This window comes from Podarcis tiliguerta (genome assembly GCF_965153285.1).
Source record: "Podarcis tiliguerta genome assembly, chromosome: 10".
In the NCBI taxonomy this organism is placed as follows: Eukaryota; Metazoa; Chordata; class Lepidosauria; order Squamata; family Lacertidae; genus Podarcis; species Podarcis tiliguerta.
In genome coordinates, this window is record NC_139543.1 from 68348349 (window position 1) to 68361157 (window position 12809).

At 44.7% G+C, this 12809-nt stretch overlaps 1 protein-coding gene across 1 annotated transcript in view; it reads left to right on the forward strand.

The window, feature by feature from the left end:
* The window catches only part of LOC310659032 (uncharacterized protein), a 131338-nt gene that overhangs the window by 30832 nt on the left and 87697 nt on the right, over positions 1-12809 (forward strand). Inside the window, exons 14-15 of the mRNA XM_083401897.1 lie at positions 10613-10693; positions 10791-10853. Coding sequence (XP_083258023.1) covers positions 10613-10693; positions 10791-10853 — 144 coding nt within the window. The remainder of the gene's footprint in view (positions 1-10612; positions 10694-10790; positions 10854-12809) is intronic.

The window sequence follows — 12809 nt, forward strand, 5'->3', positions numbered from 1 at the left end:
TTTTAACATTTCATATTTTAATGTTTTTGTATATGCTGGAAGCTGCCCAGAGTGGCTAGGGTTGTTGTTGTTGTTGTTTAGTCGTTTAGTCATATCCGACTCTTTGTGACCCCCTGGACCAGAGCACGCCAGGCACTCCTGTCTTCCACTGCCTCCTGCAGTTTAGTCAAACTCATGCTGGTAGCTTCGAGAACACTGTCCCACCATCTCGTCCTCTGTCGTCCCCTTCTCCTTGTGCCCTCCATCTTTCCCAACATCAGGGTCTTTTCTAGGGAGTCTTCTCTTCTCATGAGGTGGCCAAAGTCTTGGAGCCTCAGCTTCAGGATCTGTCCTTCCAGTGAGCACTCAGGGCTGATTTCCTTCAGAATGGAGAGGTTTGATCTTCTTGCAGTCCATGGGACTCTCAAGAGTCTCCTCCAGCACCAGAATTCAAAAGCATCCATTCTTCGGCGATCAGCCTTCTTTATGGTCCAGCTCTCACTTCCATACATCACTACAGTGGTACCTCGGATTAAGTACTTAATTTGTTCCAGAGGTCCGTACGTAACCTGAAACTGTTCTTAACCTGAAGCACCACTTTAGATAATGGGGCCTCCTGCTACCACCGCGCCGCTGGAGCCCAATTTCTGTTCTCATCCTGAAGCAAAATTCTTAACCTTGAAGCATTATTTCTGGGTTAGCGGAGTCTGTAACCTGAAGCGCATGTAACCTGAAGCATATGTAACCTGAGGTACCACTGTACTGGGAAAACCATAGCTATTATTATTATTATTTCGATGGACTGCATGTCAGTGGTGGGCGTGGCCAGAGGCAAAGTGGGAGGAGCAAAGGGTAAGGCTCATACAGTAGGCTATTTCTCAAGCTTCGTTAATGCTTAACCCGGACAGTTTGGATCCCCTCCAAACCGATGCCAGAGATTTGTGCTTGTTTTTTGCTGTGAACTGCACGCCGTGTTCCGCCCCTCAAACAGAGTAATTGATACTCAAAACGTGGGCCGTAGGTATTTCCCCAAACCCAACAGTTTTCAATTCACTCCATACTTTTGCAGTAGTTTGGGGCCAGTGGGTTCCAAAATGTTGGAGTTTCTCATGAATGAAGTTTACAAACCCCCACACCTCTTTCCATCCAGAGTTCAGGCAAGCAAGAGGCATGACCCCACAGGAAGGAATCATTCTGTGGGACGTGTCACCACAGGAGAATACAGAATGATAGATGAAGAGTTTTGGCCTGTTATGTACTGAGTTGAATAGGATCCAAAAAGCAGCAATCTGATTGGTCCTAGCACAATAGGATTCAGAATGCAGCAGTCTGATTGGTCCTAGAACAATAGGGTCCAGAATGCAGCAGTTTGATTGGTCCACAGGAGCTACCCAATCCAGCTCCAGGTAGAAGTGAATCCGCAATCTGATTAGCCTACAGGTGAATCCCGGAATTAGCCAATCATGTGGGGCCCATTGTGTAAATAATGTATATAAAGCAGACATTCTGGGGGAACTTCCATTCCTCCTCACCACTATGAGCTGAATAAAGAGCATGAAATCCACTCTCGACTCCGAGTATATTTCAGTTCCCCTGCTACGGCAAACCTTCAAATTCCTCCTTTGCCAAAGCTTTTTCCTTTGCAAAAAGCTTTGCCGAGGCGCCGTTTTGCTCTTACAGAGAACGCTTGGCAAGCCAGGAACACGATTCAATCTCTCTTTCCAACGATGCCCTTGCCTGCCGTCAGCTATTAAAAAACTCACGTTGCCTTCAAGAGGGAGCAGTTGATCTGAACCGACTGCGAAGCCCCTCCACCTCCTCCTCTTCCCTCGCTTCCCATTCCGGAGGCATTTAAATAACCCCACAGCCACTCGTGAGCAATGCTAAGGTGGGTGAATGACAGCCAGGTAGCACACTTTCATTAACAGCCAGTTTTAATTGGAACCGGGGGACTATAGAGCAGTTGAGAGAGGACTTTGGTAAAGTCTGTAATAATATAAGAGAGAGGAAATAGGTTGGGCGATCCCTTCTACGGGGTTCATCATGGAAGCAAGGTGACTGGGCGTCAAAAAAGTTTGGGAACCAGTGCGCTAATGCAACTGCACAGGAGATAATCCTGAACAGTGCAGGAAATTCTTCTGAATACCAGTTGCTGAAAACTGCAGGAGGGAAAAGGGCTCTTGTGATTGCATCTGGCTTGTAGGCTTCACGAGGGACGCGGGTGGCGCTGTGGGTTAAACCACAGAGCCTAGGACTTGCTGATCATAAGGTCGGCGGTTCGAATCCCCGCGACGGGGTGAGCTCCTGTTGCTCGGGCCCTGCTCCTGCCAACCTAGCAGTTCGAAAGCACACCAGCACAAGTAGATAAGTAGGTACTGCTCTGGCGGGAAGGTAAACGGCATTTCCATGCGCTGCTCTGGTTCGCCAGAAGCGGCTTAGTCATGCTGGCCACATGACCCGGAAGTTGTACGCCGGCTCCCTTGGCCAGTAAAGCGAGATGAGCGCCGCAACCCCAGAGTCGGTCACGACTGGACCTGATAGTCAGGGGTCCCTTTACCTTTACCTGTGGGCGTCACATTAGGGCATCTTTTTTGCCCCTGTGAGAGCAGGATGCTGGACTAGATGAGCCATTGGCCTGATCCAGCAAACTCTTCTTTTTTTTTATTGGCTTAAAAAAAATCATACAGACAGCAAAACAAAGAAGCCGAAATTAACATTGCCTTCTACCAATAAAAAATAATAATAACTATTACAATAATGAAAATACTACAAGTATATTTACTTCCCCTTTTCAACTTCTATTCTGGAAGTCAATGCTTGCTTTTCCTTTTAGTGTTTCTATTAACTTGTAAGATATGAATTTGGTTTCCCCCCCCTGAATGTTGGTTTTTGTGTTTTGTGTATTGTTATTTTTCGATATTTTTGGTGTTGTCGTTGTTGTGTGGAAAATACTAATAATATTTACAGTGGTACCTCGGGTTAAGTACCGTATTTTTTGCACTATAACACACACTTTTTTCCTCCTAGAAAGTAAGGGGAAATGTTATGGATGCCTGCAGGTGGCGGAGGGGATCTGCTGCAGTCGTGAGCAGAGGATCCATGGTTCCCCTTCCTTCCCTCCTCCGTGGCTCGCTTTGAAACAGCAAAGCGGGAGAAGAGCCGCTGAGTGGGGAGGAGAGAGGGACAGAGAGCCTGCTTCTTTAAAGAAGAAGAAGAAGAAGAGTTTGGATTTGATATCCCGCCTTTCACTCCCTTTAAGGAGTCTCAAAGCGGCCAACATTCTCCTTTCCCTTCCTCCCCCACAACAAACACTCTGTGAGGTGAGTGGGGCTGAGAGACTTCAGAGAAGTGTGACTGGCCCAAGGTCACCCAGCAGCTGCATGTGGAGAGCTGGGAATCGAACCCGGTTCACCAGATTACGAGTCCACCGCTCTTAACCACTACACCACACTGGCTCATCTCGCTTTACTGGCCAAGGGAGCCGGCGTACAGCTTCCGGGTCATGTGGCCAGCATGACTAAGCCGCTTCTGGCGAACAAGAGCAGCGCACGGAAATGCTGTTTACCTTCCCGCCAGAGCAGTACCTACTTATCTACTTGCGCTGGTGTGCTTTCAAACTGCTAGGTTGGCAGGAGCTGGGACCGAGCAACGGGAGCTCACCCCGTTGCGGGGATTCGAACCGCCGACCTTATGATCAGCAAGTTCTAGGCTCTGTGGTTTAACCCACAGGAGCAAAGCGGGAGAGTCCGGTTGGATCCTTTAAAGCAAGCAGGCTCTCTGTCCCTCTCTCCTCCCCACTCAGCTCGCTACATAGCAGCAAAGTTTTTCAGCTCGCTAAGCCGGGGATGAACGGGGAGGAGGGAGAAAAGCAGAGCCTGCTTGCTTTAAAAGAGCAAAGCGGGAGAGGAGAGGAGCCTTCTCCCCTTATACCCCTCTTCTTCATTATTAGCAGCACCCTTCTCCACACACCCCACGCGTGTTCCTTGTCCCTTGAGTGCTTTTTCTTCCCTCCCCACTTAAAACGTGGTTACAAAGCACGGATCCACATGGATCCTCAGGATTTTTGCACTGGGTCACCCCAAATTCACCATCAGATCACATAGCATGTCCATGGCTACATCTTGCACCCAAAAAATCACGCACCCACTGTTGCCTGGGGCTGCAGTGGTGCAAAAACGTGGTTACAAAGCATGGATCCACATGGATCCTCAGGATTTTTGCATTGGGCTACTCCAAACTCACTGTCAGATCACACGTCTGTGGCCACAGCATGAACCACAAAAATCATACATCCACTGTTTCGTTTAGAATATTTTTTCCCCCTTGTTTGTTTTCCTCCTCTAAAAACTACGTGCGTGTTATGGTTGGGTGCGTGTTATAGAGCAAAAAATACGGTACTTAATTCATTCCGGAGGTCTGTACTTAACCTGAAACTGTTCTTAACCTGAAGCACCACTTTAGCTCATGGGGCCTCCCGCTGCTGCCGCGCCACCGGAGCACGATTTCTGTTCTCAACCTGAAGCAAAGTTCTTAACCTGAAGCACTATTTCTGGGTTAGCGGAGTCTGTGACCTGAAGCGTATGTAACCTGAAGCGTATGTAACCCGAGGTACCACTGTATTTAAAAAGAGAAAAAAGAAAAGTTTAGCTGGTGATATATAACGATGTTGAAAAGCAGCCCTAGTCAAAATTAAAGGTTAAACATTAAGTGTGTTTTGGGATTGTGTGACACAGCCTCTCAGCGTGGCAAAACCCCTCTCTGCTCTGTGTCCCTCAAAACTTGCCGGATTTTTGCATCCTCTGAAGTTGAATGAACACGGCACATTCCAACTTCTGTTCCACTCCAGCTCCTCCTTCCTCCCTTGCGTCTATATTTCGCTTATCGCTTTAAGCGTTTGATGAATCATTCCCCTGCCCCCATCTAGCCGCAAATCCCCGTTCAGAATGTGGGATCTGATAGATGGCTTCTCATGCTGCTTGCTGAAATTGCTTGCCACCTGTGGAACTGAGGGTTGGCGCAAAGGATGGTTTTGTAACATGCCCCTTCCTCTTGCTGTGTTTGCTTCCCATCACATCACACTGAAAGCACAGTAAAGAGAGGCTAAGTTCTGGGAGGCTGAGAAATTAGAGTATTTGCAATATCCACCAACAGGGCCAACTCACAGCTGGGATGTTTGGCTGTCCCGTGGTGTGAGGTTTGGCAGTATCTGACAGCTGGCGCACAATGCTGCGAACCGAAAACGGGTTTGCTTGTTTTTCCAAAAGCAAGCTTCCAACTTGGTTGGTTTTTTTCATGATATATATTTTTTTAATTTCTTTATTGCAAACAGGTAGATACATCCATTATACATAAATAAAAGGGAAAGGAAAAGAAAGAAAACAGAAAAGTAATAAAAACAAAAAAATAGATAACTTCAAAAAACAAATATTTTCTTTTCTTTTTTTGCAAATTAATTTTTTATTGATATTACATATATTTACATAGGAACAAATACATATTTACATAGGAACAAATACAAAATTCATAGCATAACCTACGCACATCACATCAAATCTACAAATCATAAATATAATACAAAAAACAAATATTTTCAAATTAATTTCTACATAGGGAATACAAGCCTTCTTTTCACAGCTTTGGCTTGACTCCTTGATTCGAATCACGACTTTCTGCTAACCATTGTGATAAGAATTTTAAAATCTTAGATATATGTTAAATGTTCATAAGTGTACCGACCAAGCACGTACATAGATCAGCACAGGAAGACCGACTTGAAACCATTTTTGATTCCCAAACTGACCAAATGTTTTCTCTGCAAGGTCAAAGGAAAATGGAAAAGCCTCCCCATTGTCTTTTCCTTCACAAATCCTGTCTTAAGGGTGTTTGAATAGGGTGAGCCTTTGACCTGGCTCAGGAACTAAGTATTTATCATTAGAAAAGACTGGCCAGGCTCCCCAGGGTATCCAATCAAGTAAGTATTAACAAGTAACCTGTCAGATGAGATAAACAACGCACTCAGATTTCTGCTGTAGACCGCCTTTTCTGTGATGTAGGTATGATGTATGGGGGGTGGTCTGGAGCTCCAGGGCAGGGAATTTAAAATTTCTATATAAGGGCAGGCACACTTTGTTCTGGGTTCCTCCTCCTCTCCTGCGTGTGAGGGGAGCACCCTGTTGCAACAGATCAGTAAAGATCAGGCTTACTAGCTGCTTTGCTTCTCAATATTCTCTGGTTGGCCTCTGTTATTTTCTCCTACCGATAGGGAACCTACGTAAGGACTCTAGATGGGCTCTTGGATACCCCATAAGGGGAAAAGGGCAGATTTTGTTTACAACACCATGAATGTACTTAGTAAATCAATTTCCCCCCTGATAACTGTATCTAGATTGTAAATCTTGGAGAAACAGTCTGATTGCCAGTGGGATTTAATCTACGCTAAGCCAAGTGATGCTCTGGAAGGCTTCATTTTCCATGTAATTTATAAAGACATCCCATTCACTAGCTTCCAACTTCGTGATTTGGTAGGGAGAGAATGTGAGTAACAAAAATGCAGTTGGTTTTTATTCACAGAAAGTCACAAAACGGCCGAGTTCCTCTGGCTCGTCTCATTCAGCTGGAACATAGCTGCCAACGTTTCCCTTTTTTAAAGGGAAATTCCCTTATTCTGAATATGATTCCTCTCAAGAAAAGGGAAAAGTTGACAGCTATGAGCTGGAAACGTTGCAGAAACTGACCACTGGCCTCACCCTTCGCCTCTAACCTCTCACTCTGGATCCCCCCCCCCACAATATACTACTACTACTAATCATCATCATCATCATCATGAAATATACTCGGAGTTGAGATTGGATTTCATGCTCTTTATTCAGCTCATAGTGGTGAGGAGGAATGGAAGTTCCCCCAGAATGTCTGCTTTATATACATTATTTACACAACGGGCCCCACGTGATTGGCTAATTCCAGGATTCTCCTGTAGGCCAATCAGGTTGTGGATTCACTTCCACCTGGAGCTGGATTGGGTGGCTGCTGTGGACCAATCAGACTGCTGCATTCTGGGTCCTATTGTTCTAGGACCAATCAGACTGCTGCATTCTGAATCCTATTGTTCTAGGACCAATCAAACTGCTGCCTTTTGGATCCTATTCAACTCAGTACGTAACAAATAATAATAATAATATTTTTTATATACTCTGCTCTCCCCGGCCAGAGCTGGGCTCAGGGCGTCTAACACAAATAAAATTACAATAAAACATAATAGGGGGAAACAAACAAACAAAAAACCAGTTTATTAAAATATGGTTTAAAATACAATTTAAAATGCAGCCTCATTTTGATAGTAGCCCATAGATCAAAACCACAAGGAGAGGGAAACATAAGGGTCAGACTGAGTCCAAACCAAAGGTCAGGCAGAACAGCTCCGTCTTGCAGGCCCTGCAGAAAGATGTCAAGTCCTGCAGGGCCCTAGTCTCTTGTGACAGAGCCTTCCACCAAGTCGGGGCCAGTACTGAAAAGGCCCTGGCCCCAGTTGAGACCAATCTAACCACCTTGCGACTTGGGACCTCCAAAGTGTTGTTATTTGTGGACCTTAAGGCAGGGCATATCAGGAGAGGCGGTCCTGATGGAGACTGCAGCGAGGGGGGTGGTCTCTTCCTCTGAACCCGTCTGGCCCATTGTTCAGCAATGTGCGGGACTCTCCTTGAGCAGGATTGTCAGGGAAGGAGAGCCAGCAGCCATCTGCCGGGTAGAAGGTGCGATCTTTGGCTCTTCTCTGTCTGAGTTTGCACTTAAACTGAGACTGTCAGCTTCTAGTCCTGTCCTGGAAGGGGAGACTTTCTCTGCCCCCCTTGACTGCTCAAACCTCCTGCTTCTAGCATCTCCCAGCTCATCCCTTCCCCAGACTGCACCCCAGTGTCCCAGCACTATCTTCTTCTTATTTTTCAATAATAATAATAATAATAATTTATTTATACCCCACCCATCTGGCTGGGTTTCCTCAGCCACTCTGGGCGGCTTCCAACAAAGTATTAAAATACAGTGGTCTGTTAAACATTAAAAGCTACCCTAAACAGGGCTGCCTTCAAATGTCTTCTAAAAGTTTGGTAGTTATTTTTTTCTTTGACATCTTCCTCTTCTGTCCTCCCTCCTAGGGGGGACTCTTGGGCATGGGTAGGCAAACTAAGCCCCGGGGGCCGGATCTGACCCAATCACCTACTAAATCTGGCCCACAGATGGTCCGGGAATCAGCATGTTTTTACATGAGTAGAATGTGTGCTTTTATTTAAAATGCATCTTTGGGTTATTTGTGGGGCATAGGAATTCGTTCATAATATTTTTTCCCCAAAATATAGTCCGGCCCCACACAAGGTCTGAGGGACAGTGGACCGGCCCCCTGTTGAAAAAGTTTGCTGACCCCTGCTCTTGGGTGTGTGGCACCCACCACTCTTCCGCATCCAGCCAGTCCTTGACACCAGCCCTCTAAAAAATTACTGCAATGGTCAGGTAGATCATCGCCCTCGTTCATAGCCTGCACGGCCATTGTTTCATGGTTATCTCTCACCTTGACATTGGAACATGAGAAGTTGATATTTCTCACGTGCCTCGCTCAGTCTTGTTCACAGTGACTGGGGGCAGCAGTTCCCCGGAGCTTTAGGATGGGAGTCTTGTTAAGTTGTTGGGTGAACATATCAGAGACACAGCGATTCTTCAAACAGCTCTTGTTTATTCATAAGCCAGAACAGAACTGAACTGAAGGGTTCAGCCAGCTTGCTTATATAGAGCTCCACTACAACGCAACAGTAACAACTTTCTGTAACTAGCCAATCACTGAACGTCACTTTCAATTCCTTATTTGCATATGTGGACCTGAGTGAAAACTATCTACAGTATCCCCCTGCTGGCCCAGGGTGAGAACTTCAGTACATAACAAGTCTATTCCAGACGTAGTCCGCAGATGCCAGAGATTTAAACTGGGCTTTTCGGCCAACAACTCAGATGCTACTGGTCTCCCAGTTTAGTTCATAGGAACATAGGAAGCTGCCACATAATGAGTCATAGAGTCACAGAATTGCAGTTGGAAGGGACCCTGAGGTCATATTGTCCTTGTTTTCCTATGCTGTTGCATATGCTGGAAGCTGCCCAGAGTAGCTAGGGCAACCCAGTCAGATGGGTGGTATACAAATAATAAAATTATTAGTATTATTATTATTGTCCAACCACCTGTAATGCGCAGTCAGAGGCAAGTACGCTTCAATTGCTGGAAACCACAAGAGGGAGGATATTGTTATGTACTGAAGTTCTCACCCTGGGCCAGCAGGGGGATACTGTAGATAGTTTTCACTCAGGTCCACATATGCAAATAAGGGATTGAAAGTGACGTTCAGTGATTGGCTAGTTACAGAAAGTGTTACTGTTGCTTTGTAGTTGAGCTCTATATAAGCAGGCTGGCTGAACCCTTCAGTTCAGTTCTGTTCTGGCCTGTGAATAAACAAGAGCTGTTTGAAGAATTGCTGTGTTGTCTGATATGTTCACCCACAACTTAACAGATATCTCTTCTTCCTCGTATCTAAGAATGCAAGAAGGGCCTTTACACTCGCCAGAAGCTTGGTTCTGCCCTCGCCAGTCCTGGAAGGAGCCTTTTAAAAAGTCCCATATGCTCAGACTTTGCGCCTGTTCATTGGGGGAGATAGGAAGCCCAGAGTACTCGTTCTTTAGATGTCCCTTTTATGAAGAGGCACGTAGTGAGACCATTGATCCCCTGCTGGTGAGGCTCGCTGACCTCCCGGAAAAGCAAAAATTCGACCTTTTCCTGTTAGGCAAATATGAGAAGACGACCCGGATGGTCACCAGATTCCGTGTACAGATCTGTAGGCGCAGACCATCTCTCGACTCAAACTAGTTCGTTAAGAAAATCCCCAAACTCGGTTCCATGGGCGACTCTGGGTCATCTCTCTGCGGTAGCTTATTGTTATGTACTGAAGTTCTCACCCTGGGCCAGCAGGGGGATACTGTAGATAGTTTTCACTCAGGTCCACATATGCAAATAAGGGATTGAAAGTGACGTTCAGTGATTGGCTAGTTACAGAAAGTTGTTACAGTTACGTTGTACTGGAGCTCTATATAAGCAGGCTGGCTGAGCCCTTCAGTTCAGTTCTGTTCTGGCCTGTGACTAAACAAGAGCTGTTTGAAGAATCGCTGTGTTGTCTGATATGTTCACCCACAACTTAACACTTATCTTAAAGTTTTAAGTGTCTATACGCTTATCGCATTTATAAATTTTAAATTTATTGTTGTACATTGTTTTAATTGTTTGTTTTCCTTCTGTGACTGTACCCCCAAGTGTGTTTTATAAGCTGGTCTCTGACCGTAATAAATTATCTATATATCTATCTATAACAGGAGGGGAGAGTTGCTCCTGGGTTCGAATCCTGATTTCGGGTTTCCCACAGACATCTGGCTGGCCATTGTGAGAACAGGATGACGGACTAGATGGGCCATTGGCCTGATCCATCTTATTGATTAATTTATTGATTCAAACTCAAATACCAGGCTTATTATTAAACAGGGATTAGAAGAAATCCAGGGAACTCCTGTGCAAGCTTTTCCTTTTTGGCCAACGCTGTCTTCCTTCAAGCAGGAAAATGCCGGCGGCCTTTCTGATCCCGAGGACAGAGGCAACGGCAGAGTCCGAAGGACGGCAGAGACCCGGAGCCTTGAGGTAAAGACCCCCCTCTTTACCTTTGAGCCCCAGGAGGTGTTGATTTCATGAGCAAACAAGCAAAGCGTGTGACTTACTTCTTGTTGTGGCTGCGCAGGTGCGTTCTCCTGGTGCGCTTGGAATTAGGGGAGCTCTGTTGGAACACCATGCCAGTTATGGGGTGAGTTATTGTGTGTTTTCCCCCCTTTTTCTATTTTTTAAAAATATTTTTTATTGCTCAATTTCCACATAACAAATTATCAATCCCCTACATAATTACCCCCCTTCCCCCCCACCAACGACTTCCCTCAGTTCCTCTTCCTGATTTCGCTGCACACATTTTCTCTGCATATTATAGAATCATAGAATCATAGAGTTGGAAGAGACCACAAGGGCCATCGAGTCCAACCCCCTGCCAAGCAGGAAACACCATCAGAGCACTCCTGACATATGGTTGTCAAGCCTCTGCTTAAAGACCTCCAAAGAAGGAGACTCCACCACACTCCTTGGCAGCAAATTCCACTGTCGAACAGCTCTTACTGTCAGGAAGTTCTTCCTAATGTTTAGGTGGAATCTTCTTTCTTGTAGTTTGGATCCATTGCTCCGTGTCCCCTTCTCTGGAGCAGCAGGAAACAACCTTTCTCCCTCCTCTATGTGACATCCTTTGATATATTTGAACATGGCTATCATATCACCCCTTAACCTCCTCTTCTCCAGGCTAAACATGCCCAGCTCCCTTAACCGTTCCTCATAAGGCATCGTTTCCAGGCCTTTGACCATTTTGGTTGCCCTCCTCTGGACACGTTCCAGTTTGTCAGTGTCCTTCTTGAACTGTGGTGCCCAGAACTGGACACAGTACTCCAGGTGAGGTCTGACCAGAGCAGAATACAGTGGCACTATTACTTCCCTTGATCTAGATGCTATACTCCTATTGATGCAGCCCAGAATTGCATCGGCTTTTTTAGCTGCCACGTCACACTGTTGGCTCATGTCAAGTTTGTGGTCAACCAAGACTCCTAGATCCTTTTCACATGTACTGCTCTCAAGCCAGGTGTCACCCATCTTGTATACAGTCTTATAAAAGTGTATATATCCTTACATATCTGCCCATCGTGTTATCAACCATAAATTTGTGTGTGTTTATTCAAAACCTGCCAAGGAGTCCAGTTCATTTTGTTGTGTTTTTAAATAACTTGTGAAAAGTTCCCATTCTTCTTTGAAGCCACAGTTGTCCTTATCTCGCAATTTGTATGTCAGTTTAGCCAGTTCTGCATAGTTCATCAATTTCTCTTGCCACTGTTCTTTTGTCGGGGTTTCCTCATTCTTCCATCCTTGTGCTATCAAGACTCTTGCCGCTGTTGTCACATACATAAATAAGTCCCTTATTTTCCTTGGCAGGTCTTGTCCTACGATCCCTAACAAAAATGCTTCTGTTTTGGTTTTTTACTAATGTCCTTTTAAACATTTTTTTCAATTCATTATATATCATTTCCCAATTTTTTTAAACTTCTTTGCATTCCCACAACATATGATTAAAAAGTCTCTTCTTTTTTTTTTACATTTCCAACAAATGTTAGAGCCGGTTTTATACATTTTTGCTATCTGTACTGGTGTTATATACCACCTATACATCATTTTCATATAATTTTCTTTCAGAAGGGAACAATCTGTAAATTTTAAATCTGTTTTCCACAATTTTTCCCAGTCCTCAAATTGTATATTATGTCCTATATCTTGTGCCCATTTGAAGGATGAGAGCTTTCTGAGATGTGAATTCTGTGAAATCACTCTCCTTTTTAAAAAAGATACTTATTGACATTTCAACATATTACAAAAATTAGAAAAAATAGGGAAAAAATTAAAAAAAGAAAATACAAAATAAAAACAGTTAAAAACAAATCAGTCTTTCCATAACTTATCTTTCATTTACTTGTTTCTCTGACCTCCTCACACCTCCCCTTCTTGTATTCCAATTCAGTTGGTTAATTCAGCAAATCCTTTCCCTCTTTAATTTTATCTTACTCTTTTGTCTTAATATATTATAGCTTTAGATTATCACCCATTAACAATCCATTTTTACATACTCCTTAACATTGCTGCTAAAAAACCCACTTAACTTCAATCCAGCATCATTCTA